At 41.6% G+C, this 23777-nt stretch overlaps 2 protein-coding genes across 3 annotated transcripts in view; one reads left to right on the top strand and one right to left on the bottom strand.

The window, feature by feature from the left end:
• The window catches only part of zgc:86764 (uncharacterized protein LOC797431 homolog), a 34936-nt gene extending 12922 nt beyond the window's left edge, over positions 1-22014 (bottom strand). Inside the window, exons 1-13 of one of the 2 annotated variants that reach the window (XM_055647024.1) lie at positions 21968-22014; positions 21816-21888; positions 20915-21047; positions 18512-18634; positions 15437-15670; positions 10993-11163; positions 10750-10890; positions 10308-10455; positions 7655-7791; positions 4872-4967; positions 4583-4729; positions 4227-4316; positions 472-540 (exon numbers count right to left, since the gene is read on the bottom strand). In XM_055647024.1, the coding sequence (XP_055502999.1) occupies positions 472-540; positions 4227-4316; positions 4583-4729; positions 4872-4967; positions 7655-7791; positions 10308-10455; positions 10750-10890; positions 10993-11163; positions 15437-15670; positions 18512-18634; positions 20915-21047; positions 21816-21829 (1503 nt within the window). In that variant the 5' untranslated portion in view covers positions 21830-21888; positions 21968-22014. The remainder of the gene's footprint in view (positions 1-471; positions 541-4226; positions 4317-4582; positions 4730-4871; positions 4968-7654; positions 7792-10307; positions 10456-10749; positions 10891-10992; positions 11164-15436; positions 15671-18511; positions 18635-20914; positions 21048-21815; positions 21889-21967) is intronic. The other variant, XM_055647030.1, reaches the window with a different exon arrangement.
• Positions 22015-22145: 131 nt separating this feature from the next.
• The window catches only part of idua (alpha-L-iduronidase), a 137570-nt gene continuing 135938 nt past the window's right edge, over positions 22146-23777 (top strand). Inside the window, exon 1 of the mRNA XM_055647006.1 lies at positions 22146-22752. Coding sequence (XP_055502981.1) covers positions 22598-22752 — 155 coding nt within the window. The 5' untranslated portion in view covers positions 22146-22597. The remainder of the gene's footprint in view (positions 22753-23777) is intronic.

The raw sequence follows: 23777 nt of genomic DNA, 5'->3' as shown, positions 1-23777 counted from the left end.
CAGTTATGGGAATGGAATTGCACTTTCACAATGGCCCAATGCCTTGATCGGCGATTACATAAGGGCTTAAAAACTTCAATATACATAGTCAAATATGAACATACTGAAAGCAAGCCAGTCCAAATTGTCAAATTTCTAAACATAGTAAATCAGTTAAGAATTGGGCACAAGAATAGCAAGTGCTACAAACTACTTACATAGCTTGAATGTCAACAAGACTAAATTTAATTATTCTAAACCAAAATGTCACTACATAGAAGTATATCATTTTACTTCCCAAAAATTGAATTCAATTTTGTTGTTTTAGAAAGTCTTTTGAGCAGATGCATCTTCCTGTATAGGTGAATGCAGGCAAGACTGACAAGCCTTATTTACCAAATTGGTTACTTAGTCTTATTCTGCAAAGTGCTAAGTTTGTTTTGAGCGTCTTGTATGCATTGCAGGCCGTACAAAGTATTGTAAAAGACTGACCTTTCGTGGTGTTTTTATCACTCTATTACAAGCGCTTCCACTACTTATAATAGTCGAAGTTCCATTTAACTGAAAAGAAGAAATGTTAGTTTGAATATGCCTCGGTCTGAAAGTTACACAAGTCATTTTAGTAACTACCCCTAGAGCAAGATTTTACCATACATTAAATCTCCAAATAGATGAATTATCTCCCTATAATGACATAATCTCCATCTATTTCTAATTGCCTAAAATATTCGCATAACTTAAAGCCACAATACAATAGATATACCAAAAACCTTATACATCCACCTAAGCAGTGCTTTTATTATTTTATTTATTCTTTCATTATTTTTGTGCTGTTAAACATTCTAAAAATTTGAAACAATAGTTTGAAAATTTTAGAGGTGACAACTACATAGAGCGACAACATTTAAAGTCAACAGATTTCAGACCGTCAGGTAAAGAATACTAGAAATACTTGTTTTGACAAATTTCTAATGCAAGTTTTCAAGGAATAAAATGTCGTCAGTGTGCTATGTCACCATTCAAGATAAACAAGTCTTGTTGACTTTTCCACACCAAAGAATCTATATTACTAAGTCTGACCTTGACCTCTTTTGGCTCGCTGTAGCGTGATTTCTGAGAGAACGCCGCCACCTACGGCCGTCATTTTTGGCCACCTCGCTCAGAGCCCCCCTCCCCCTTCCGGGATCGGAGTATTTTTTCCCATCGATAACAAATCGGAGAGATATTAATGTTTTAAAAAAAGAACCACAATTCTTTCTGCTGCCCCTGCTGGAGGGAGGGGGGTACTATAAAACCAGGAAGTGGTGCACCTCACTCAGTCTCTGCAAGATGGATGAAGCCAAAGGGTCACTTCTCTCTGAATAACACTGAACAAATGTCTACACAACTGTGAGTCCCCTTAATGTGGTTTGAAAATGAAAATATGGTTTGTTTGAAGTAAAAAGGCACTGCCTGCAAATGGTTGTTTGGATGCTTTGGCTTGAAGTTCAAATGCACTACTTATTGCAAATAGTGGCTTGGGTGCTTTGGCTTGAAGTGTTTAAAAAATGTTGAGAATCTCTCTCCTGTCAATCACACCATGAAGGCACGCCTTTTCCGGTGAGAGGGGGAGGAGTTATAAAACCCAGAAGTGTGGGTGTGGCTCAGTCCCTGCATGAAGGGGGAGGGAGAGGTCACAACTCCGTCTGAGCTGTGAATCAACTGAACACACTGAATGTCTACTGAACTGTGAGTTTGGTGTTTTGTGTGGTTTTATGGTGAGTTCACCCTGCATGAAATGGTATGAAACTACATTTGAATTTGGTGGCCTTGCACCCCGCTTCAAATGGAATGAACCTGCACTTGAATTTGGTGGCCTAGCACCCTGCTTGAAGTGGTATGAAACTGCACTTGAATTCGGTGGCCTTGCACCCTGCTTGAAGTGGTTGGCAACCGCACTTGAATTTGGTGGCCTTGCACCCTGCTTGAAGTGGTAGGAAACTGCACCTGAATTTGGTGGCCTTGCACCTTGCTTGAAATGGAATTTCAAGGAATAGCCACGAGTCAACTGCCAGCCCACCCGCCGTGAGTGAGCTGCCAGCAGATCAGGCTTGAGGGTCTGAGCTGCCACCCTAAGAACCAGCGCTCCAGAAAGCCCCCCCACTGGCCACCAATATTGGAATTGGTGGAGAGGTGGAATATTGCGTCGAAGGACCAGCTGGGATGCTGGGACCCAACGGGTCCCACTTAGTCTAGTATTTCATACACATGTCTTCAATTTCAAACTTTCCATAAATGGTGCCAGACCAAGTATTTCTAGCATTAATATTTCCCCTCCCTCTGATTTTCACCATCAAGTGACTGAACTGGTAGACATACAAAATCTACTATTAATAGCAGGAAACAAGAAAATGGCAGCAATCATTCTAAAAACAGACTAGTTTCAAATAACGGGGAGGAACTTGGAACAATCTATCACCTGGGATAAAGTACTGGAAAGTCTGTTTGGATAGAAAGGTCGACAAATTGGCAGAGTGAAGCCATAGGTAAAACAGAACAGAAAAGAGATGTCAGTGTCAAACATGCCAAAACTAACTTGTCTGCCCGCACATAACCCATAGACCCCCCCCCATTCCATCCAAATCCTAAAATCGATTATCTGCCACGACTTCTCTCAGCAACGCATTCCAAGCACTCACAACCCAGTGTAAAACAACTTATCCCGCACATCCCCGTTAAACTTTGCCCACTCACCTTAAAGGTATGCCCTCTAGTATTTGATATTTCCATTCTGGGAAATGGGCTCCGACTATGTACCCTATTTATGTCTCTGAATTTTATATACTTCTATCCGGGTCGCTCTGCAACCTCCAGCGTTCCAGTGAAATCAATCCAAGTCTGTCTAACCTCCCTGTAGCCAATATCCCCAAACTCAGGCAACATTCGGGTAAATGCTCTCTGCACCCTTTCCAAAGCCTCCACATTCTTCCTGTAATAAGGTGGCTAGAACTGCACACCGCACTCCAGTAGGTGGTTCCCTTTTCTGAATGACCTGCATTATTGCAACAGGAGGATGGCGAGGGTTTCCCTTCAGCTTCACAGATATAAAAACTGCACACAGATTCGTTACTCTTCCAGTATCATCCATTTTTGGTGAAACACTGGGAAGGTGAGCGAGAATGGGGAGGCGACAGAGATCAACTCCCATGGCTGTTGTTACAGCTTGCTTTGTGGCTCCTAGTTGACAGTGCTTTCTCCAGGCCACCGCCAGTCACCATGGGGCTCCCAGCAGCTGCCGCCTCTTCCTGTCAGCCATCGTTTTATCCACGCCACAGCTCACCACTGCACCGGCAGTTGCCGACATCTTCCACCCTGACTCCAGGGAGGAGGCGGCTCCAATGGCAGAATGTCACTGCTGGCCTGAGACTACAAGACCAACCGCGACAACTGTGCTATCTGGACAGCGCAGCAGCGAAACGACATTAAAAATCTGGAGTAACTCAGCAGACCAAATCAATTTGAAGAAGAGTTCCTCCGCTAAACGCATGTTATCCAGAGATGCTGCCAGACATGCTAAGTTACTCTGGCATTGTGTGTTGTTTTTGTGTGTTAACCTGTGTCTGCCGTTCTTCGTTTCTACCTAGTTTAAAGGTGATTCAGACTTGCGTAAAATCTGACTTGCATAAGGGTTTACAGAACGCAACCCTTGCTCAAGTTTGGGTATGTCTATTAGAATTCTACAGGGCATTGGTGAGGGTATACCTGCGCTGTGTGAAAGCCTTGCAAACACTAGAAGCTGCCCAAGAGATTTACTAGAAGTACTGGGGTGGAGAGGATTTTTCTCTCTCTCTCTCCAAGTTGTATCTGCATTCTTTAGACATTAGACAGAGGAAAAACAGACAAGATCCATCCAGGGCTTAACAGTAGATGCTTCCACGTGGGATAGTTGCAAGCAAGGGGTTGCAGTTACAGAATAATGGTGTGGACATTTTAGGAATTTTCGCTCAGTGGATAGCGAATTGCTGGAATTCTCACCCTGGAGGGCTGTAGAGGCAAGACCATGAAGTATTTAAAGGGGAAGATAAAACTTTGAAAGATCAGAGAATTTGGGAATATCTATGGAAATGGCCTAGGAACAAGATTGGGGCAGATCATCCAGGATTATACACAATAGCAAGTTAGATGAGGCCAAACTCCTGCTCCTTTCTACAGACTACAAATTAAATAATCTTCACTAATTAGAGTCTAAAAATCTGCATATTACTTACCTTTCTGATTTTGCTCAGTGGTGTATTTGATGGGCACAAGGGTCTTTTTAAAGGTGTTCTACAGATGGGTGCATCATCCTTCTTTATACACTGGAACAGAACAATGGAACAGGACTCAAACTCCAAATTCAATCAAGCAAGTCAGATTTAGCTCTATAATTAAATGGAGGCACATTCACCTGGCGAACTGCATATGAACAAGACCTTTTTAAATAGTTTAACCAATATCAAGCGCAAGAATGCAAATAGCAACTTAATTGTAATTGTCGTTTACACTAAGATTAAATAATTAAAAACCAAATGTAAACTGTTAACTTTGCAATATGGAAAGAGGCTGCTCAAATCCTATGACGTACCCTTTCCTGCTTTTCCTGTTCCTTCTTGAATCTATGCTGTTCCCACTGTGTGGCAATGTAAATCATAGGTTTTTGACCGTTAATCATGAAGTGACTGCCTTGCTCAGTTTCCCATTTTAAAATGTTTAATTTCAATTCTTCTTCCAGCTGAAGCAAAAAAAAACATAAACAAAGGCACTGTAAATATGACTGTAAAATCTAGTTCATGTCAATATGCACAGCATGACATTCCAAGAAAACCATTCAAAATTCAAGAGTGTGCAAAAAATAACTCTTGCTGTACATTTACCTTGGGTAGTTTCTTCTGGAGCTGAGTACGTTCCTTCTCCTCTTTCAGTAGAGTTCCCCCTCTATTAGCATATCTGTTGGGATCGGAAGCCTTCTTCTATACAAATCAAATGTATGCGCAAATTTGCTTTAGTTTTAAAGTGAATGTTAAAAATACATTTCATCTGATTACTTTTTATATTTGTAGACTTAGGTATAGAAGTGACCAGCAACTTGTTATTAACTGCAAAGGAGTACAATTTTTGTTAAGCACAACGGAAGTTAGTGCAACTTATGCTCCTTTATAAAGACCTCTAGTATTTCTTATGCAAATATCAAATTTGCTACAAATCATGTTGACGTTACATTTATTGTCACATACACCAATAGGTACAGTGAGATTTGGGTTACCATACAGCCATATGAATAAAAAGGACACAATACACAATCAATTTCACCCATGGAGTTTTAAAACTTAAAACCACACCTTTTAAGTGATAAATTAGATCATATTACCATTTAAACTTAAATTACTAACTGTGAGCAACCTATTTTAAACTAAATATAAAATTAAAGTATATCAAGCTTTTCCATTTAAACTAGAAGAATTCTATCAATCTAAAAAAAAAAAAAAAAGGAAACATTTCAAAAATGCATCCGCTGTTGCTGCACTAGTTACATCACAAGTACCAAGGAGGTCTTGAAGATGATTAGAAGAAACTCAAAAACAGGGTAGCACAGAAACAGGCCCTTCTGCCCACAATGTGGGACCATGAAACCGATTCAATCTGCCTGCACACAGTCCATACCCCTCCATAACCACCTTGTTCAATTCCTGTCTAAATACCCCTTAAATGTTGCTATCTATTCTGCTTTCACCACTTGTGGCAGCATATTCTAGATGCTTAATTTCAGTTTAAAAAATTGCCCCATAAATCTTCTTTAAACTCTCCCCCTCTCATCTTACATCTTTGCCCTCTGGTTTTTGACATTTCATCCAGCAGAAATAGTCTTAATGTCTGTCCTACCTATGCCTCGCAATTCTATAGGCGTTAGGTCACCGTGAGCCATCGCAACTAGAGAAAACCATCCATGTTTGTCCAACCTCTAATAGTTAATGATCTAAGCCAGGCAGCAACATCCCAGTGAACCTCCTCTGCACCATCTCCAAAGCCTTCACATACTTCCTGTAATGGGGCATCCAGAACTGCAGACATCTCCAAATATATAAAGGTTACACAAAAAAGCTGGAGAAACTCAGCGGGTGCAGCAGCATCTATGGAGCGAAGGAAATAGGCAACGTTTCGGGCCGAAACCCTTCTTCAGACTGATCGGGGGCGGGGGTGGGTGGGGACAAGGGAAAAGGAGGAGTAGCCAGAAGGCTGGGGGATGGGAGGAGACAGCAGGGGGGCTGAGGAAGGGGAGGAGACAGCAAGGACTAACAAAATTGGGAGAATTCGATGTTCATGCCACCGGGGTGCAGACTCCCCAAACGGAATATGAGGCGTTGTTCCTCCAATTTCCGGTGCTGCTCGCTGTGGCCATGGAGGAGACCCAGGACAGAGAGGTCGGAGACGGAGTGGGAGGGGGACATCTAGAGCAGCGGACGCAATAGATGAGGTTGGAAGAGATGCAGGTAAACCTCTGTCGCACCTGGAACGATTGCTTGCACTGCTCTAGATGTCAGCAGATCTATATCGGTGAGACCAAGCGGAGGTTGGGCGATCGTTTCGCCGAACACCTCCGCTCGGTCCGCAATAACCAAGCTGACCTCCCGGTGGCTCAGCACTTCAACTCCCCCTCCCACTCCGTCTCTGACCTCTCTGTCCTGGGTCTCCTCCATGGCCACAGCAAGCAGCACTGGAAATTGGAGGAACAACACCTCATATTCCGTTTGGGGAGTCTGCACCCCGGGGCCATGAACATCGAATTCTCCCAATTTTGTTAGTCCTTGCTGTCTCCTCCCCTTCCTCAGCCCCCCTGCTGTCTCCTCCCATCCCCCAGCCTTCTGGCTACTCCTCCTTTTCCCTTTCTTGTCCCCACCCACCCCCGCCCCCGATCAGTCTGAAGAAGGGTTTCGGCCCGAAACGTTGCCCATTTCCTTCGCTCCATAGATGCTGCTGCACCCGCTGAGTTTCTCCAGCTTTTTTGTGTAACCTTCGATTCACCAGCATCTGCAGTTCCCTCTTAAACTCCAAATATATAAATCCTTGTTTAGGCCATGATTGTATAAAACTTTTCTATTTTATTCAATAGTTGTTGCCAACTATTCCATTCAATGTCCCAACTAATAAAAACACGGGTTATATCCACTTGTTTTACCTCCCTATGTATCGAGCTGTCATTTTTCAGGGAGCCATGGACTTGCACCTACATTTAGCACTCTACAACACTACTACTCGTGGTTATAAACACCAAATGTATTGGTTGCATCATTTTTTCTAGAGCAATGAAATTAAGATACATTGCAGAATCTATTGTGATGAGCATAATATGCATTTAAAATCAGTGAGTTTTGCTTCTGAAAACACTCAATTGACATTGCATCTTGGACATGCATACATATATACAGACACAAGTCAGAATTATTAATTGCTTGCACAATATAAGATTGCAAAGTATCATGTCATTTTTCTCCAAGTAATTCAATTTAATTCCAGTGAAGTAATTTTCTTCAGGCCAAAACATTTACTTGCCAACCTAATGGCAATGACAATGTAAGCTTTCATGCTAGAAAGTAGGTTTAAGTAAATCAGAGTTAACAAGCAGATTTTAATCATTTGGTTGGGAAGAAAGATACAGTACCTCAAACTCTAGGAACAACTTCCACCAACGTTCCCATTTTTCAAAGTTATCAAACAATTCTTGGTACTTTTCGTAATAAAGGGTAATCTTTAACAACTCTTCATCATGCACTCGCAGCAACTCTTCTGTGAAGTTCTCTGTACATGGATAACATTTATCATTAGCCATGCAGAACTTCAAAAAAGTGACATATTGAGCAGTTAACTACGTGGAACAGCATTCCCAGCTTCTATCCCTTGGCCAATGATCCAGTCAAATTTGGCTGTTGATCAGAAATTCTACTCACCAAGTGATTTTAACATGAAGTATGTCATACCTTAAATTGTGTAGAATTAGTTTGCATAGTTTAGACTTTATTCCTAATGTATACATAATGCATTCAGAAAGTATTCAGACCCCTTCACATTTACGTTACCTTACAACCTTAATCTAACATGGATTAAATTCATTTTTTTTTAAATCATCAATCTACGCACAATACCCCATAATAAAGCGAAAATAGTTGTTTACGAAGCCACTCCTGCATTGTCTTGCTTGTGTGCTTAGGGTCGTTGGAAGGTGAACGTCCGCCCCAGTCTGAGGTCCAGGATGCTCTGGCACAGGTTTGCATCAGTATTTTGTACAAATACTCTCTGTACTTTGCTCCAATCATCTTTCCTTCGATCCTGACTAGTCTCCCAATTCCTGCCACTGAAAAAATATCCCTACAGTATGATGCTGCCATCACCAGGCTTCACCATTGATATAGCATTGGCCAGGTGACGAGCGGTGCCTGGCTTCCTCCAGGACGTGCCACTTGGCATTCAGGCCAAAGAGTTAAATCTTGGTTTCATCAGACCTGAGGATCTTGTTTTTCATGGTCTGAGAGTCCTTTAGGTGACTTTTGGCAAACTCCAAGCGGGCTGTCATGTGCCTTTTACTGAGGAGTGGTTTCTGTCTGGCCTCTCTATCGTAAAGGCCTGATTGGTGGAGTGCTGCAGATATAGGTGTCCTTATGGAAGGTTCTCCCATCTCCACAGAGGAACTCCGGAGCTGTCAGATGAACATCGGGTTCTTGGTCACCTCCCTGACCAAGGCCCTTCTCCCCCGATTGCTCAGTTTGGCCAGGCGGCCAGCTCTATGAAGAGTCCTGGTGGTTCCAAAGTTCTTCCATTTAAGAATGACTGAGGCCACTGTGCTCTTCGGGACCTGCAATGCTGCAGAAATTGTTTTATACCCTTCTCCAGATCTGTCTCGCCACAATCCTGTCTGGGAAGTCTATGGACAATTATTTTGTCTTCATGGCTTGGTTTTTGCTCTGACATGCACTGTCAACTGTGGGGCCTTTTATAGACAGGTGTGTGCCTTTCCAAATCATGTATAATCAATTTAACTCATCACTGGTGGACTCTAATCAAGTTATAGAGACATCAAGGATAATCAAGGGAAACAGGATGAACCCAAGCTCAATTTTGAGTGTCATAGCAAAGGGTCTGAATACTTAAATGTGATATTTCAGTTATTTATTTTTTATTTCTAAACGCATGTTTTTGCTTTTTTATTATCGGTATTGTGTGTAGATTGATGATTAAAAAACGAATTTAATCAATTTTAGAATAAGGCGGTAATGTAACAAAATGGGGAAAGATTGAAGCGAGCTGGATACTTTCTGAATGCACTGTAGTTTCCATATGGGGGGCTGGTGTAAACGATGATTCACTACAGGTTGCTTGCATTGTGAATAAGGTTAAAGTACACTGAGCCCATTATCATATTAAATTTGTCATTTGCACAAGTAGGGTGAAGTACAAGTACAATGCAAAACCTGCTTGTAACAGCATCATAGATGGCAGGTCTGACAATGTATAAAAATATAAATTATACAAATTGGTGAAGCCTGGTGATGGCAGCATCATGCTGTGGGGATATTTTTTCAGCGGCAGGAACTGGGAGACTAGTTTAGATCGAGGGAAAGATGATCGGAGCAAAGTACAGAGAGTATATGTACAAAGTACTGATGCAAACCTGTGCCAGAGCTTGCTGGACCTCAGACTGGGGCGGACATTCACCTTCCAACGACCCTAAGCACACAAGCAAGAAAATGCAGGAGTGGCTTCGTAAACACCTATTTTCGCTTTCGTATGTGCAGATTGATGATTTAAAAAAAATGAATTTAATCCATTTTAGATTAAGGCTAGAAGGTAACAAAATGTGGTAAATGTGAAGGGGTCTGAATACTTTCTGAATGCATTAGGAACTTTGTGTATACATTAGGAACAAAGTCTAAACTATGCAAACTAATTCTACACCATATATTTGGCAGGCAATGACTTAGCATCTTGCTCTCACTGCATTATATCATATTTATGTTAATTAAAATAATATAAAATTGGAAAAGTGGTTTTGCTTTAGATAGTTCAGCAAAACTATCAATGAACCACTATCAAAAGATCTCATCCTTTGACACGAGAGATTTTACTAGGCAGACACGCAGCAAGTTCATCAGTAATTGGACAAGATATAAAGGTGGCAAACATGCAAGAGCTTGATATGTTAAATATGCCACAGCTGTCCTCCAAAGGGATTAGGTTTTGAAATACAATAATTTGAGCCTGAAATCATGACGTACTGGGCAAAAAAAAAAAAGGACATTAACAATAAGTGTCAAATATACCACTCCGAAGGAAATCAGATTCTTCTCTTTGTTTCTGGCTGTAGAGGCACTTATCCCAGTAGGTGTGCAGCTTCTCTCGAATGCCAGTGATGACTTCTTTGATATTCTTAATCTTCATTTGTTGAAGTTGTTCAAGGTTCTGCTGCAACTACAAGTCAGTAAAAAAAAAAATATATATATTTTTTTTAAACTACGCTATGTCCATTAAAAAAACAAATGGATTACATTATCTTTACAAAGGAGCCTGAATCACAGATGAGAACATTCAATAACCACAAGCAATATACCTCACATTTATCTTTTACAGATCTTCTGCAAGTCCTAATCATAGCAATTCAAACCTTTAGGTTCATTATTTCCATTTGTAAATATCACAAGGATAGCAGAAACAACATTTTGACAAATTAACACTGCAAGCAATTTGTGGGGATGCAATACCAACCACTGCATTGACTTCGCATATGGGGCCTGTTGTTTCCATATTTTGCTGTTCTGTAGGAATCTGCAATGTGATCCATAATGAATGAATCTGTTCTTTCAGAGACTCCTGCATGGTCAACAGTTCTTCTTTTCTCTTTACCAACTGCAATTTTTAAATAAAAAATGACCAATTATACAATGTCAACGGTTTAGTTCAATAATGTAACTATTCATTTAAATTTTTAAAAAAAACTAGAGCACTGACCTGTAGACGAAGTACCTCTAGTGATTTAATGTTTTCGTCAGAAAGGAAAAAAAGATCCTCCTGTTCTAGAACTGCATCCTTTTCAAATGTTGTATCAGGAACGTGATCAATATTTGCCATAAGATTTGTGATCTCATGTCGAAGTCCTAGGAAGGTAGCCAAACGGTGTTCCTTCAAACAGAAAGCAAGACATTAAGAAAATGTCTTCTGAAGAGTCAAACCTAATTATCTACAAGCATACAACCTACAAATGTCAATTTAAAGATTGCACAGGACAATGAAATACATGAATGCGTGATGTGGTTAATGGGGAAAGCTAGACAGAACTCTTAAACATTCACATTTGCCCCGATTAAGGTACATATTTTGCATAGTATGCCCATAGCATTGCAAATGGTCATTCGTTGTATTGCTAATCAGTTTAGAACAGATTTACCATAAAACTAGATAAATTATCCAGGTGAAAGTCAAAGCTCACAGCACCAAAAGAAGGATAATTACATCTCATTTTACACAAAAAAACAAAATATGTCACAATTCATAATCCGACAAGAGAAAGAGCTTCAGTCCTTTCTCAGACAAATGACCTAAAGTATTCAGAAAATATATTTGCTCAAACTTTAGACCTCTTTAGACCTCCTCATAATCCCATAAATGTTGTCAGAAAATTTAGAGGGCATTAAATTTAGTGCCCTCAAAAATAATTGTGATACATTTGAGCCCAATCATCCACTCCTGCAAAACCTTTAGTTATTACCCGTCATTGAAAAAGACCCAACAATAGTTACTACCCGTTGGGTCCCATATTCACACGGGAGGGCGGGTCCCCCGACGCAATATTCCACCTCTCCACCAATTCCAATATTGGTGGCCAGTGGGGGGGGGGCTTTCTGGAGTGCTTGTATGGGTTCTTGAGGTAGCAGCTCAGTCCCTCAAGCCTGATCTGCTGGCAGCTCACTCACGGCTGGTGGGCTGGCAGTTGACTGATGACTTTTCCTTGAAATTCCATTTAAAGCAGGGTGCAAGGCCACCAAATTCAAATCCATGTTCCTACCATTTCAAGCAGGGGGCAAGGCCACCAAATTCAAGTGCAGTTTCTTACCACTATGACCAGAGTGCAAGGCCACCGAATTCAAGTGCAGTTTCATACCACTTTCAGCAGGGTGCAAGGCCACCAAATTCAGTGCAGTTTCATACCACTTCAAGCAGGATTGAAGGCCGCCAAATTCAAGTGGTTTCATTCCACTTCAAGCAGGGTCCAAGGCCACCAAATACAAATGCAGCTTCATACCATTTCATGTAGGGTGAAACCACCATAAAACCAAACAAAACACCAAACTCACAGTTCAGTAGACATTCAGGGTGTTCAGTAGATACACAGCTCAGAGTCATGACCTCTCCCTCCCCCATCATGCAGAGACTGAGCCACGCCCACACGTCTGGGTTTTATTAACCCCTCCCCCTCCCACTGGAAAAGGTGTGGCTTTCAGGGCGTGATTGACAGGAGAGAGATTCTCAACATTTTTTAAACACTAATAACACTTTTATTTTTCATTGATGGGAAGAATTCTCTGCACCTGCTCAGCGGAGGGGGGACGGAGTAAGATGGCCAAAAATCACAGCCGCATGTGATAGCATTTTGTCTAAAATCAATATACAGTGCAAACAGGAAGTGCATTTGCAGTTGTGCCTTTCAACTTCAAGCAAAAGCACCCAAGCCACCATTTGCAGTAAGTAGTGCCTTTCAACTTCATGCCACCATTTGCAGTAAGTAGTGCCTTTCAACTTCATGCCACCATTTGCAGTAAGTAGTGCCTTTCAACTTCAAGCTAAATCACCCACCACCATTTGCAGTAAGTAGTGCCTTTCAACTTCAAGCCAAAGCACCCAAACAACCATTTGCAGGCTTTTTACTTCAACAAACCATATTTTCATTTTCAAACCACATTAAGGGTACTCACAGTTGTGTAGATATTGTTCAGTGTTATTCAGTGCTCTGAGAGACGTGACCCTTGGCTTCATCCAACTTGCAGAGACTGAGGCACACCACTTCCTGGTTTTATAGTCCCTCCCCCTCCCTCCAGCAGGTGCAGCAGAGAATGGTGATTTTTTTTAAACATCAAACCAAAGTGTCCTAGCCATCATTTGCAGTGCCTTTCAACTTCAAGCCAAATAGCGCCTTTCAGCTTCAAGCCAAAGCACCCGCCACCATTTGCAGTAAGTAGTGCCTTCCAACTTCATGCCACCATTTGCAGTAAGTAGTGCCTTTCAATTTCAAGCAAAGCACCCAAGCCACCATTTGCAGTAAGTAGTGCCTTTCAACTTCATGCCACCATTTGCAATTAGTGCCTTTCAAATTCAAGCCATATCACCCACGTCATCATTGATCATTTGCAGTAAGTAGTGCCTTTCAACTTCAAGCCAAAGCACCCACGCCACCATTTGCAGTAAGTAGTGCCTTTCAACTTCAAGCCAAAGCATCCAAGCCACCATTTGCAGTAAGTAGTGGTTTTCAATTTCAAGCCAAAGCACCAAAACCACCATTTGCAGTAAGTAGTGCCTTTCAACTTCATGCCACCATTTGCAGTAAGTAGTCCCTTTCAGCTTCAAGCCATATCACCAAAGCCACAATTTGCAGTAAGTAGTGCCTATCAACTTCAAGCCATATCGCCCACGCCATCATTTGCAGTAAGTAGTGCATTTCAACTTCAAGCCAAATCACCCACCATCATTTGCAGCAAGTAGTGTTTTTCAACTTCAAAACAAATCACCCAAGCCATCATTTGCAGTAAATAGTGTCTTTCAACTTCAAGCCAAAGCATCCAAGACACTATTTGCAGTAAGTGGTGCCTTTCAACTAGACATTATTGCCATAGAGGGAGTGCAGAGACGGTTCACCAGACTGATTCCTGGGATGTCAGGACTTTCATATGAAGAAAGACTGGATAGACTCTGCTTATACTCGCTAGAATTTAGGAGATTGAGGGGGGATCTTATAGAAACTTACAAAATTCTTAAGGGGTTGGACAGGCTAGATGCAGGAAGATTGTTCCTGATGTTGGGGAAATTCAGGACAAGGGGTCACAGCTTAAGGATAAGGGGGAAATCCTTTAAGACAGAGATGAGAAAAACATTTTTCACACAGAGAGTGGTGAATCTCTGGAACTCTCGGCCACAGCGAGTAGTTGAGGCCAGTTGATTGGCTATATTTAAGAGGGAGTTAGATGTGGCCCTTGTGGCTACAGGGATCAGGGGGTATGGAGAGAAGGCAGGTACGGGATACCGAGTTGGATGATCAGCCATGATCATATTGAATGGCGGTGCAGGCTCGAAGGGCCGAATGGCCTACTCCTGCACCTATTTTCTATGTAACTGCATGCCACCATTTGCAGTAAGTAGTGTCTTTCAACTTCAAGCCAAAGGCATGCCACCATTTACAGTAAGAAGTGCCTTTGAACTTCAAGCAAAGCACCCAAACCACCATTTGCAGTAAGAAGTACCTTTCAACTTCAAGGCAAAGCACCCAAGCCACCATTTGCAGTAAGTAGTGCCTTTCAACTTGAAGCTAAAGCACCCAGGCCACCATTTGCAGGCAGTGCCTTTTTTACTTCAAACAAACCATATTTTCATTTTCAACCCACATTAAGGGTACTGAGTTGTGTAGACATTTGTTCAGTGTTATTCAGAGCTCAGAGAGACATGACCCTTGACTTCATCCATCTTGCAGAGATTGAGTGAGGCACACCACTTCCTGGTTTTATAGTTCCTCCCCTTCCCTCCAGCAGGGGCAGCAGAGAGAATGGTGGATTTTTAAAAAACATTAACATCTCTCCGATTTGTCATCGACGGGAAAAATCCTCCACACCCGTAAGGCGGAGGGAGGCTCTGAGCGAGGTGGCCAAAAATGACGACCGTAGGTCGCGGCATTGTCGGAAATCGCAGCACAGTGGGCCAAAAGCGGTCAAGATCAGAGATTTAGTAATTATAGATAGCATGTGTTTTTATTGTGTATATTTATAGAATATAGAAGTGTATAGGAACAGGCCCTTTGTGCCACAATCTGTGCCAAACATGCTGGTTATAATAATCTCCTCCAGCAAGTGATCCATCCCCCCCATTCCCAGCATGTCCATTTGCCTCTCTAAAAGCCTCTTAAATGCCACTGCCTCCACCACCATCCCAGGAAGCACAATCCCTAAAAGGCATGACTATAAAACATACGTTTTATTGTCAGAGTTTGGAAAGAATTCTGAAGTTTTATCTTGCTCCACAAAGCTCCAATAACCACATTTAATTCCCATAGGAGACCAACATCACCCATTGTTGTGAAAAGTCAAAATATAATTCTGTTTTTCTTCCTCCCCTCCGATAAGCTACTAACATTAGCAGTTATGATTCGGAGATATTATTGCAGAATACTAAAATAAAAAAAAATAAACAGCACCTTTTCTTTAGCTGCACTCATGATGTGATTTTTAAGTTCCTCTATTTGTTGGAGGGAGGGAACTTTGCCAGTAGGAATATAATAAGGTGTCTTGCAGAGGTCAGTACACAAAGCTTGATCTTCTTTTAGAAGAATTTCACACTGCTCCATTCGAAAATTTCTCTCCTTAAGCAAAGTGGTCACTTCATCTCGAAGTTCTTTTTCTAACTGAAGTGGAGTAGAATTTTTGTCAGCCTGCAGGATTAATGAACACAATTTAGTTAAAGTGGAACTAGTTACTTGAAAAGCAATAACAGCAAAATTAAAATTCAAAGTCTGCCTGATAGGGATAGCACCAAGTAATGAAACAATTGGGAGCACCCATCTGTCCCGTTTTCTTTCCCCTCCACCCCCCCCCCCCCACCCCTTCAAGGAAGATTATTCTTAACACCATAGGTTCAATGAAAATCCAACCAACTGAAAATTTCATTTAAATTATCCGTTGCTAATCCTTCATCAAATTATGATCACGAGCGATCAGCACATTTGTGTGAACAGGACAATATCAAAAATAAGCGATCACAATGAAAATACAAGAAAAGGCTTGAAGTAGTGGTGGAAAGTCAATAATTCAAGACAACGACACCCGGCAGATCTGTAAAGTGTGAAAGTTGCAGAGCAACAGAAAGACAGAGAAGGAAGAGGCGTCTGTAGTAGGATGCGGACCAAAGTTATCAATGTGGCAATAATTTAGAAACAGGAAGAGATAGATGTGTTCAAGAAGGAACTGCAGATGCTGGAAGATCGAAGGTACACAAAAATGCTGGAGAAACTCAGGGGTGCAGCAGCATCTATGGAGCGAAGGAAATAGGTGACGTTTCGGGCTGAAACCGTTCTTCAGAGATAGAGGTGTGTTAGGGCAATAGGTGTGGTTCATTAAGGCATTAAGGTTCACGTAGCAAGCGGTTTCAGAAGGTAGGACCCAAAGTGAACTGGCTAATTAAATTCAAAACTGGCATAGAGATTAAAATGAAAAGGTTACAGCTGAAAGGATGTCATTCTGATTGAAATTCTTAACTATTGTAGTGCAAGGATTGGTGTTGGGATCTTGGCATTTGTAATATGTATTACTGCCTTGGACGAGAATGGAGTAAAGATGATTAGCAATTTGCAGCGGATGTTAAAATTCATAGTGGTACGAGTAACGTTGTCTAAGAATACAGCAGAAAATAAATCAGATGGAAAGCTGGGCAGATTGAATTGAAAGCAACAAATGCATTGTTCAACTGTTTATTTAATAATTGTTACCATGCCAAATTTAACCTTCAACTCATCACACACTTTCCATGCTCCCCACCCTCCCTTTAATGTGTTTTCCCCAATTCTTATGGAATGTCCTTAACCTAAAAAATATTCATCGTTCTCTCCCTTCTGCGCTATATTCTGGTTTTGTTTCCCCAACATCAACTGGTTTTGTTGTTTGCAAACACTGGAAACCCAAATAAAAAACGTGTTGGAAATATACAAGTCACACAATATCTGTGGAGGAGAAAGGATTGTTAGCATTACAGATCAATGACATTTCATCAAAACTATTGATCCTGGGTGTTGCTGCCTTTTATTTTAAGGCACTATATCCATCTGTATTTGGTCTTATTGGGTTTTGCTTGAAAACTACAAGTTTGAGAAATACCTTATCTTTGACAAGTCACATTACAACTCCCAGGATTTACCAAATCCAACAATTTCATACAACTTGTCTTTCTGGTTTGTATTAGCAGTGGTCAGTTCTAATGAACGCATTTTGTGGAACTCATTTTTCTTTCTACGTAGTTGCCCAATTGGAATATTTCCAGCATTTCAATTATGAATATCATGGATTTTATACTTCTATAGTAATTCCGGTCCTAAACTTACCCCCCCTTAGTCTGGTTCTGTCAAACACCGAATAAGAGTACTGGAAATCCAACTCTCTTTTATTGCGCACAATACCAATACAATACCTAGTCCAATACCGCAGGACCGAACCTCGTCTCTACTCTCTCCAGCCCAACAGTCTCACGCAAATAGAACACACCCCAAAGATTGGCACACCCTTTTATACCCTTACAGATCCTTGGTGTGAAAATACAGGGGGGGGGGGGGGGGGGGGGGGGGGGGGGGGCTGCAAAATACATTGAATGACAGTTCCCTAACCCAATCGTATAATAGCACATCTTCTGTTAAGTAAAGAAACAATATCCCCAGGTAAAGTAAACATCTTTGGTGAGGCCCCTCTCCTGGACCAATCGCAATTAGCAGCGGGAAGACTCCGCAATATAATTGTATCCCATCATTTCCCCAACCATTCCCAAGCATGCATTTGCAACAGGACCCAACCCCTTCTGCAAAATCTCATACATATTAACAATTAAAGGCCATCTGGACATCAATCTCTATTCAACCCCTTGCCAGGTCACAGACTTTGAGCCATGGCCCTGCAGCCTTTTGCAAAAAATGCCAAGCAGATTTTACAGAACTTTGAAATAGACATCTTCCATCTTGTCAAGTACCCCAAAATGTATGATATTAACACCATGAGGAGAAAATTAACCAAATACACTTTATTTTACAAAATTATAACAAAAATTCAACTTTTGCTGTAGGACAACTTTCGGGGCATTTTAAGAAATGGATCAAGAAAAAGCCCAAGTGTTGATTTGACAAAATCCTATATGACCCTAGAGTTCCAATGCAGCACAAAAGGACACTGCCACAAATACTATGGAATTTAGAAACATTTCTGTTACCATGAGAAATTAGGCCTCTAACTATAGGTTTGAACTGATGAATTAGACCTCAAAGAAAACAAAGCTAGGTCAATGTTATTCAAAAACAAAATTTGGGGCAAAAATGTAGGGAGCATCCTTCAGCAAACGCCACATAAAGATAGATCAATGATTCTTTTGACAGCAGCATTAATTTTTCTGTCGTTAGGACAAGATTATCTACCCAAATGAAAGTTTGACAATATTTCAGACTCCACTCTTTTTCACCTTTTGTTTTTAAACAAAAAAGTTCACTGTCCACAAAAAGATTTACACTAAAATGCATTACCTTATAAAGATCTAAAAGAAGTTCAGAGCATAAATCCTGCAGCTTTTCTTGCCAATTATGAATGGCCTCATTTAACTGATCATTCAGGAGTTCCTCTTCATGAATCATTTCATTTAGAAGCATCTATTAGAAAATGTTAGAAAAAGTGAGGTTCTAATACAGATTACTTTAATTACTTCTTATCAAAACAATTTCAGTAAAGTGCTCATCAGAAATATAGTCTCCAATATTTGACTCCAATAGTCTGTGGAGTTTTCTCCAATTATCTTAATGTAATAAATCTATTGCTAAATCTGAGACAAGTTCTACATTCCACAACTGTATTGTAAATAATTACACATGGTCCCAGGGATAAATTACAAGAAATATAATAAGAGATTATATTTTAGTTAGAAAGTTTATAACCATATAACAATTACAGCACGGAAACAGGCCATCTCGGCCCTACAAGTCCATGCCGAACAAATTTTTTTCCCCTTAGTCCCACCTGCCTGCACTCGTACCATAACCCTCCGTTCCCTTCTCATCCATATGCCTATCCAATTTATTTTTAAATTATACCAATGAACCTGCCTCCACCACTTCCACTGGGAGCTCATTCCACACCGCCACCACTCTCTGCGTAAAGAAGTTCCCCCTCATATTACCCCTAAACTTCTGTCCCTTAATTTAAGCATTGAGGAGAAAGCAGCAGTTTCACTATGGGGAATCGAAGACAAGGGACCTTACCTACAGATCAAATACAAATTTTGAATATGTTCAGAGAAAATATCTATACGTACAAGCCTGGGCATGGTGTTTCTGCTTGCTCAAATTGGCGACATCAAGTAAAAAATAACCAATGTCAAATCAAAGATGGACAGGTCTATAAACAAGGTTAAAAAGGCACGAAGAAAGGCGACAAAATGACAATAAACTAAATTGTAAACATGTGGACTGTGGGACCCATGTTCTGTGTCTTCAAAGTATATTGATTTATGCGTCTTCAAAACACACCAAACACACAATTAAGGCATCCCTGTCACTATATGGCAGACAGAATGGAATGATTTTTTTAAATGTAACCAACCGAGAAGAATGCTCCATTATTCACTTTGTTTGAAAGTCAAAAGCTTAATAGTGGTCAAACAGTGCCCCCTTGAATCATGCAATACAGAAACAAGACCTCTGACCCCTCTCATTAATGCTAAACAGGATGCTTAACTATGCTAATCTATCTTGCTCAAATTAGACCCACATCACACTCTGCCCTTCTTATTTGCCTGTGCAAAAGTATTTTAAACTATTTAAACACATTTTAACTACCTACACCAAATAAGTCCACATCATCCTCATATGAAAAAACTTCTCTTAGATCCCCTTTAAATTTTCCCCCGTTCACCGTACCTGCATTTTCTTGTTTAGATTCCCATGCCTTGGGACAAAGACTAATTATCGACCATAGATGAGGCTCTCACCAGGGTCTCCTCTATACCCCGTAACTCTGCTCTCAGTTCTCAGTTCTCATCTCCCCCTCCCCCCCCAACTCATATCAAGGGCAGAGTCCCCCTTGTCCTCACCTTCCACCCTACCAGCCGGCACATACAACAGATAATCTTCCGACATTTTCGCAACCTCCAACGGGTTCCACCACTGGCCACATCTTCCCATCTCCTCCCTATTTGTCTTTCCACAGAGACCATTCCCTCCATAACTGCCTGGTCAATTCGTCCCTTCCCACCCTCTCTCCAGTACTTTCCCTTGCAACCGCAGGAAATGCTACACTTGTCCCTTTACCACCTCCCTTGACTCCATCCAAGAACCTAAGCAGTCTTTCCATGTGAGGCAGAGGTTCACCTGCACCTCCTCCAACCTCATCGATTGCATCCGCTGCTCTAGGTGTCAACTGCTCTGCATCATGTGTTTTTAGTGAATAATGGAGAATTCTTCTCAAAGTTGGTTATATTCAAAAAATAGCTCAAGACTTGCAATGTAATTTTTTGACAATTTATTTAGTACTTACTCCAAATCACAGAAATGCCATAAACAGATTACTATGGGATATAGATCCAATTATACTTGACTGACTTGGCAGAGCAGGAATGTGCATTTGGGAGGATGAAACCACCACTGCCAGTGTTCTAAATTACATTATATCAGAGGAAGCTAAATTTTAAATGGATTGTCAATTTGATACTGGAAGGAGGGGCAAGCTCAGTACTTGCAACATTAACATTGAGCTAAATGAAGTCAACTATTGCATTTAACTGAAAATAGTTTTAAATCACAATGTCTGTAAAAGGCTGTAAATCTACAACGGGTTACCCTTCACATCCTAAAACACAGTTTGTAAATTTAATCAGATAACTCTGTGCTTTGCAGGATGAAAAATAAAGTTTGGGTTAAGCGTTTATTTGAAATTACCTCTATGTGATTCTTTACAGATCCCATCCTCTCAAGCCGCTTCTCTTCTTGAATGCCAATAACATCCCAGACATCCTGGAGCTTCGCCATTTTAACGTTCAGCAGATGAATTATTGAAGAGGCCAAAGCTTCACTGGAATCAAATTTAAGCACATTAAATTACAAACCAATTGTTTTTTTTTTTTAAATTTCCCGAACTTTTACAGGAATATTCGACCTGCATTCACAAGTTTTCGACAACCCATATCAAAGCCCAAGAGCGGAAATATCTATTGTTACTTTAGATATTAGGTGGAATGGTGGTGTGTGTTGGAGTGATCTTCTCCGTCTCCCACCCGGGACGAGCAGCAACTCCCCTCCAACAAATAAGACAGACACAAATTGCTGGAATACCTCAGCGGGACAGTCAGCATCAAAGATTATATATAATCGTTGGGCAGCATCTCTGGAGAAAGGGAATGGGCGACGTTTCGTGTCGAGACCCTTCTTCAGACTGGGCTTCAGACTGAAGAAGGGTTTCGGGCCGAAACGTTGCCTATCTCCTTCGCTCCATAGATGCTGCTGCACCCGCTGAGTTTCTCCAGCACTTTTGTGTACCTTGGGCTTCAGACTGGACTTCTGTCCAACAAACAAATAGCCGGCCGTCCGCAACAAATTACACCAAAACACACGCAAAATAATAGCAGGTTACACAAAAAAAGCTGGAGAAACTCAGCGGGTGCAGCAGCATCTATGGAGCGAAGGAAATAGGCAACATTTCGGGCCGAAACCCTTCGCTGAGTTTCTCCAGCTTTTTTGTGTAACCTTCGATTCTCCAGCATCTGCAGTTCCCTCTTAAACGCAAAATAAAAGCGACCGCTTTGCATTTGCAAGAAAATAAAAAGAGCGCAACGCAACGCACCTCTGTCGAGGCATCTTTGGAGGCGGCTGGTGCGGGGCAAAGCTCTAGCTCCGGTGTCGCTGGTGCGGGGCAATGCTCTAGCTGGTGGTGCGGGGCAAAGCTCTAGCTCCGGTGTCGCTGGTGCGGGGCAAAGCTCCGGTGTCGCGGGGCAAAGCTCTAGCTCCGGTGTCGCTGGTGCGGGGCAATGCTCTAGCTCCAGTCTCGCTGGTGGGGAGAGCGCGGGAGGGAGGGAGCGCGAGAGGGAGGGAGGGAAGGCCGCGCTCACACCGTTAAACGTTTGAATCGAGCCGCCGCCGCCCGGCCGTTGCGTCAGCGCGAGCCAATGGTCACGCAAAGAGCCAATCAGTAACCGAGCGCCGGACACGTGACGCAACCACCCAGCACCGACGTCCTGACGAAGGAAATAATGTTCGGTTTGGAACTACTTTGAAAGATTTAAGATTGATTTTTGTTTTTAAAAGTGTCCGTCTGGATTGCTAGGAAGCCAACACCGAAGCCGAGAGTCGACGAGAGAGGTAATGAGGAGGAGCGGCTGTGAAAGTAGATGAACTGCATGGTGCATCAACGCTTGTTGTCAAAATCAAAGAGCAGAAGTTTGCTCACAACAATACCTTTTTCCGTGTGGCGTGCACAGCCTAAAGTTGTTGGACAACTTGTTCTACTTGATCTTCCGTTTGTGCAAGTCGAGTTGATTGCATTAGTCGAAACAGGGCGGACCACGTGAAGGTTGCAATCATTACGAACACTTTTAAGCTACTGGCATTAGATAATTGGCGTTGATCATGAAGCCCAGGATTTTTGTTATCATGAGTGTTTTGCAGCACTGTTATTCCTCTCCACAACCACAAGATCATGGACCTCAATCTTACTCAATAGCAGTGGATGCATCGAAACCACAAAAAGAACTAAAGCACTTCTGGAGGAGTACAGGATTTTGGTAGGTTATAGAATTTTATTTTGCCATGTAAATATTTCTGCACCCTCTCCATGAAGAGAATTGAGAGTGAGATTTGAATTCAAAAGGGTTCCAAGCTCATTGAAACATCTGGGAAGTATCATTCATGAACATCAAGGAAATGATGAGTTTAATTGTTTTTATTTTCTTTCACTTAATACTAGATCTAGAGGACACTTTTGTTATTTAACTGTAAGCATAACCTGTGTAATTTCCAATAAGGTCAGATTCAAGTACAATAATTTATTATATCGATCCAATCATTTATTATATTTTATTGGGGCGTGCACAGCCTAAAGTTGTAAGACAACTTGTTCTGTTTGATCTTCTGTTCGTGCACGCCAGGTCGAAACAGGGTGGACCACGTGAAGGTTGCAATCTCCCATGGCCAATATATGAGGAAGTTAAAAACAGGAGCTTGAAATGGCCACTTGATTTTTGAGCTTGCTCTGCTTGCTCTGCTATTCAACAAGACCATGGCTGATCCATGGAGGCAAAAGGTGTAGTTTAACTTTTCAGGTTGAGACCTTGTATTAGAACTGAGAGGGAAAAGGAAAGAGTGCCACTATGAGCAATGAGTTGGACAGGTGGAACCAGATGAGGAGGGGTGGGAGTGGATTGGTACCCTGGGGAAGTAGAACCAAATGGGGGAGAGGAGGGAAGTAGAAGATGAGGGAGCAAAGGGAAAAAAAAACAAGTGAATGTGTGTAGGAGGAGAACACGGGTGTGGGTTACCGTAACTGGAAGTGTCAATATTCATACATTTGGGTTGTTGCTAACCAGATACTGCTCTTCCAATTTGTGTTTTGCCTCACTTTAGCTGTGGAGAAGACAAAGATAGACAGGCCGGTGTGAAAATGGGATGAGTGTTAAAATGATATAAAACCGGAAACTTGCGATGGCTATCATATACAGAGTGCAGGTGCTCCGCAAAATGGTCACCCAGCCAATGCATGGATTCAGAGGAGACCATGTCATGAACATCGAATACAGTAGACCAAGTTGGG

The sequence above is a fragment of the Leucoraja erinacea genome, chromosome 1 (genome assembly GCF_028641065.1).
Source record: "Leucoraja erinacea ecotype New England chromosome 1, Leri_hhj_1, whole genome shotgun sequence".
NCBI classification, from domain to species: Eukaryota; Metazoa; Chordata; class Chondrichthyes; order Rajiformes; family Rajidae; genus Leucoraja; species Leucoraja erinaceus.
This window is presented reverse-complemented; position numbering and strand designations above follow the sequence as displayed.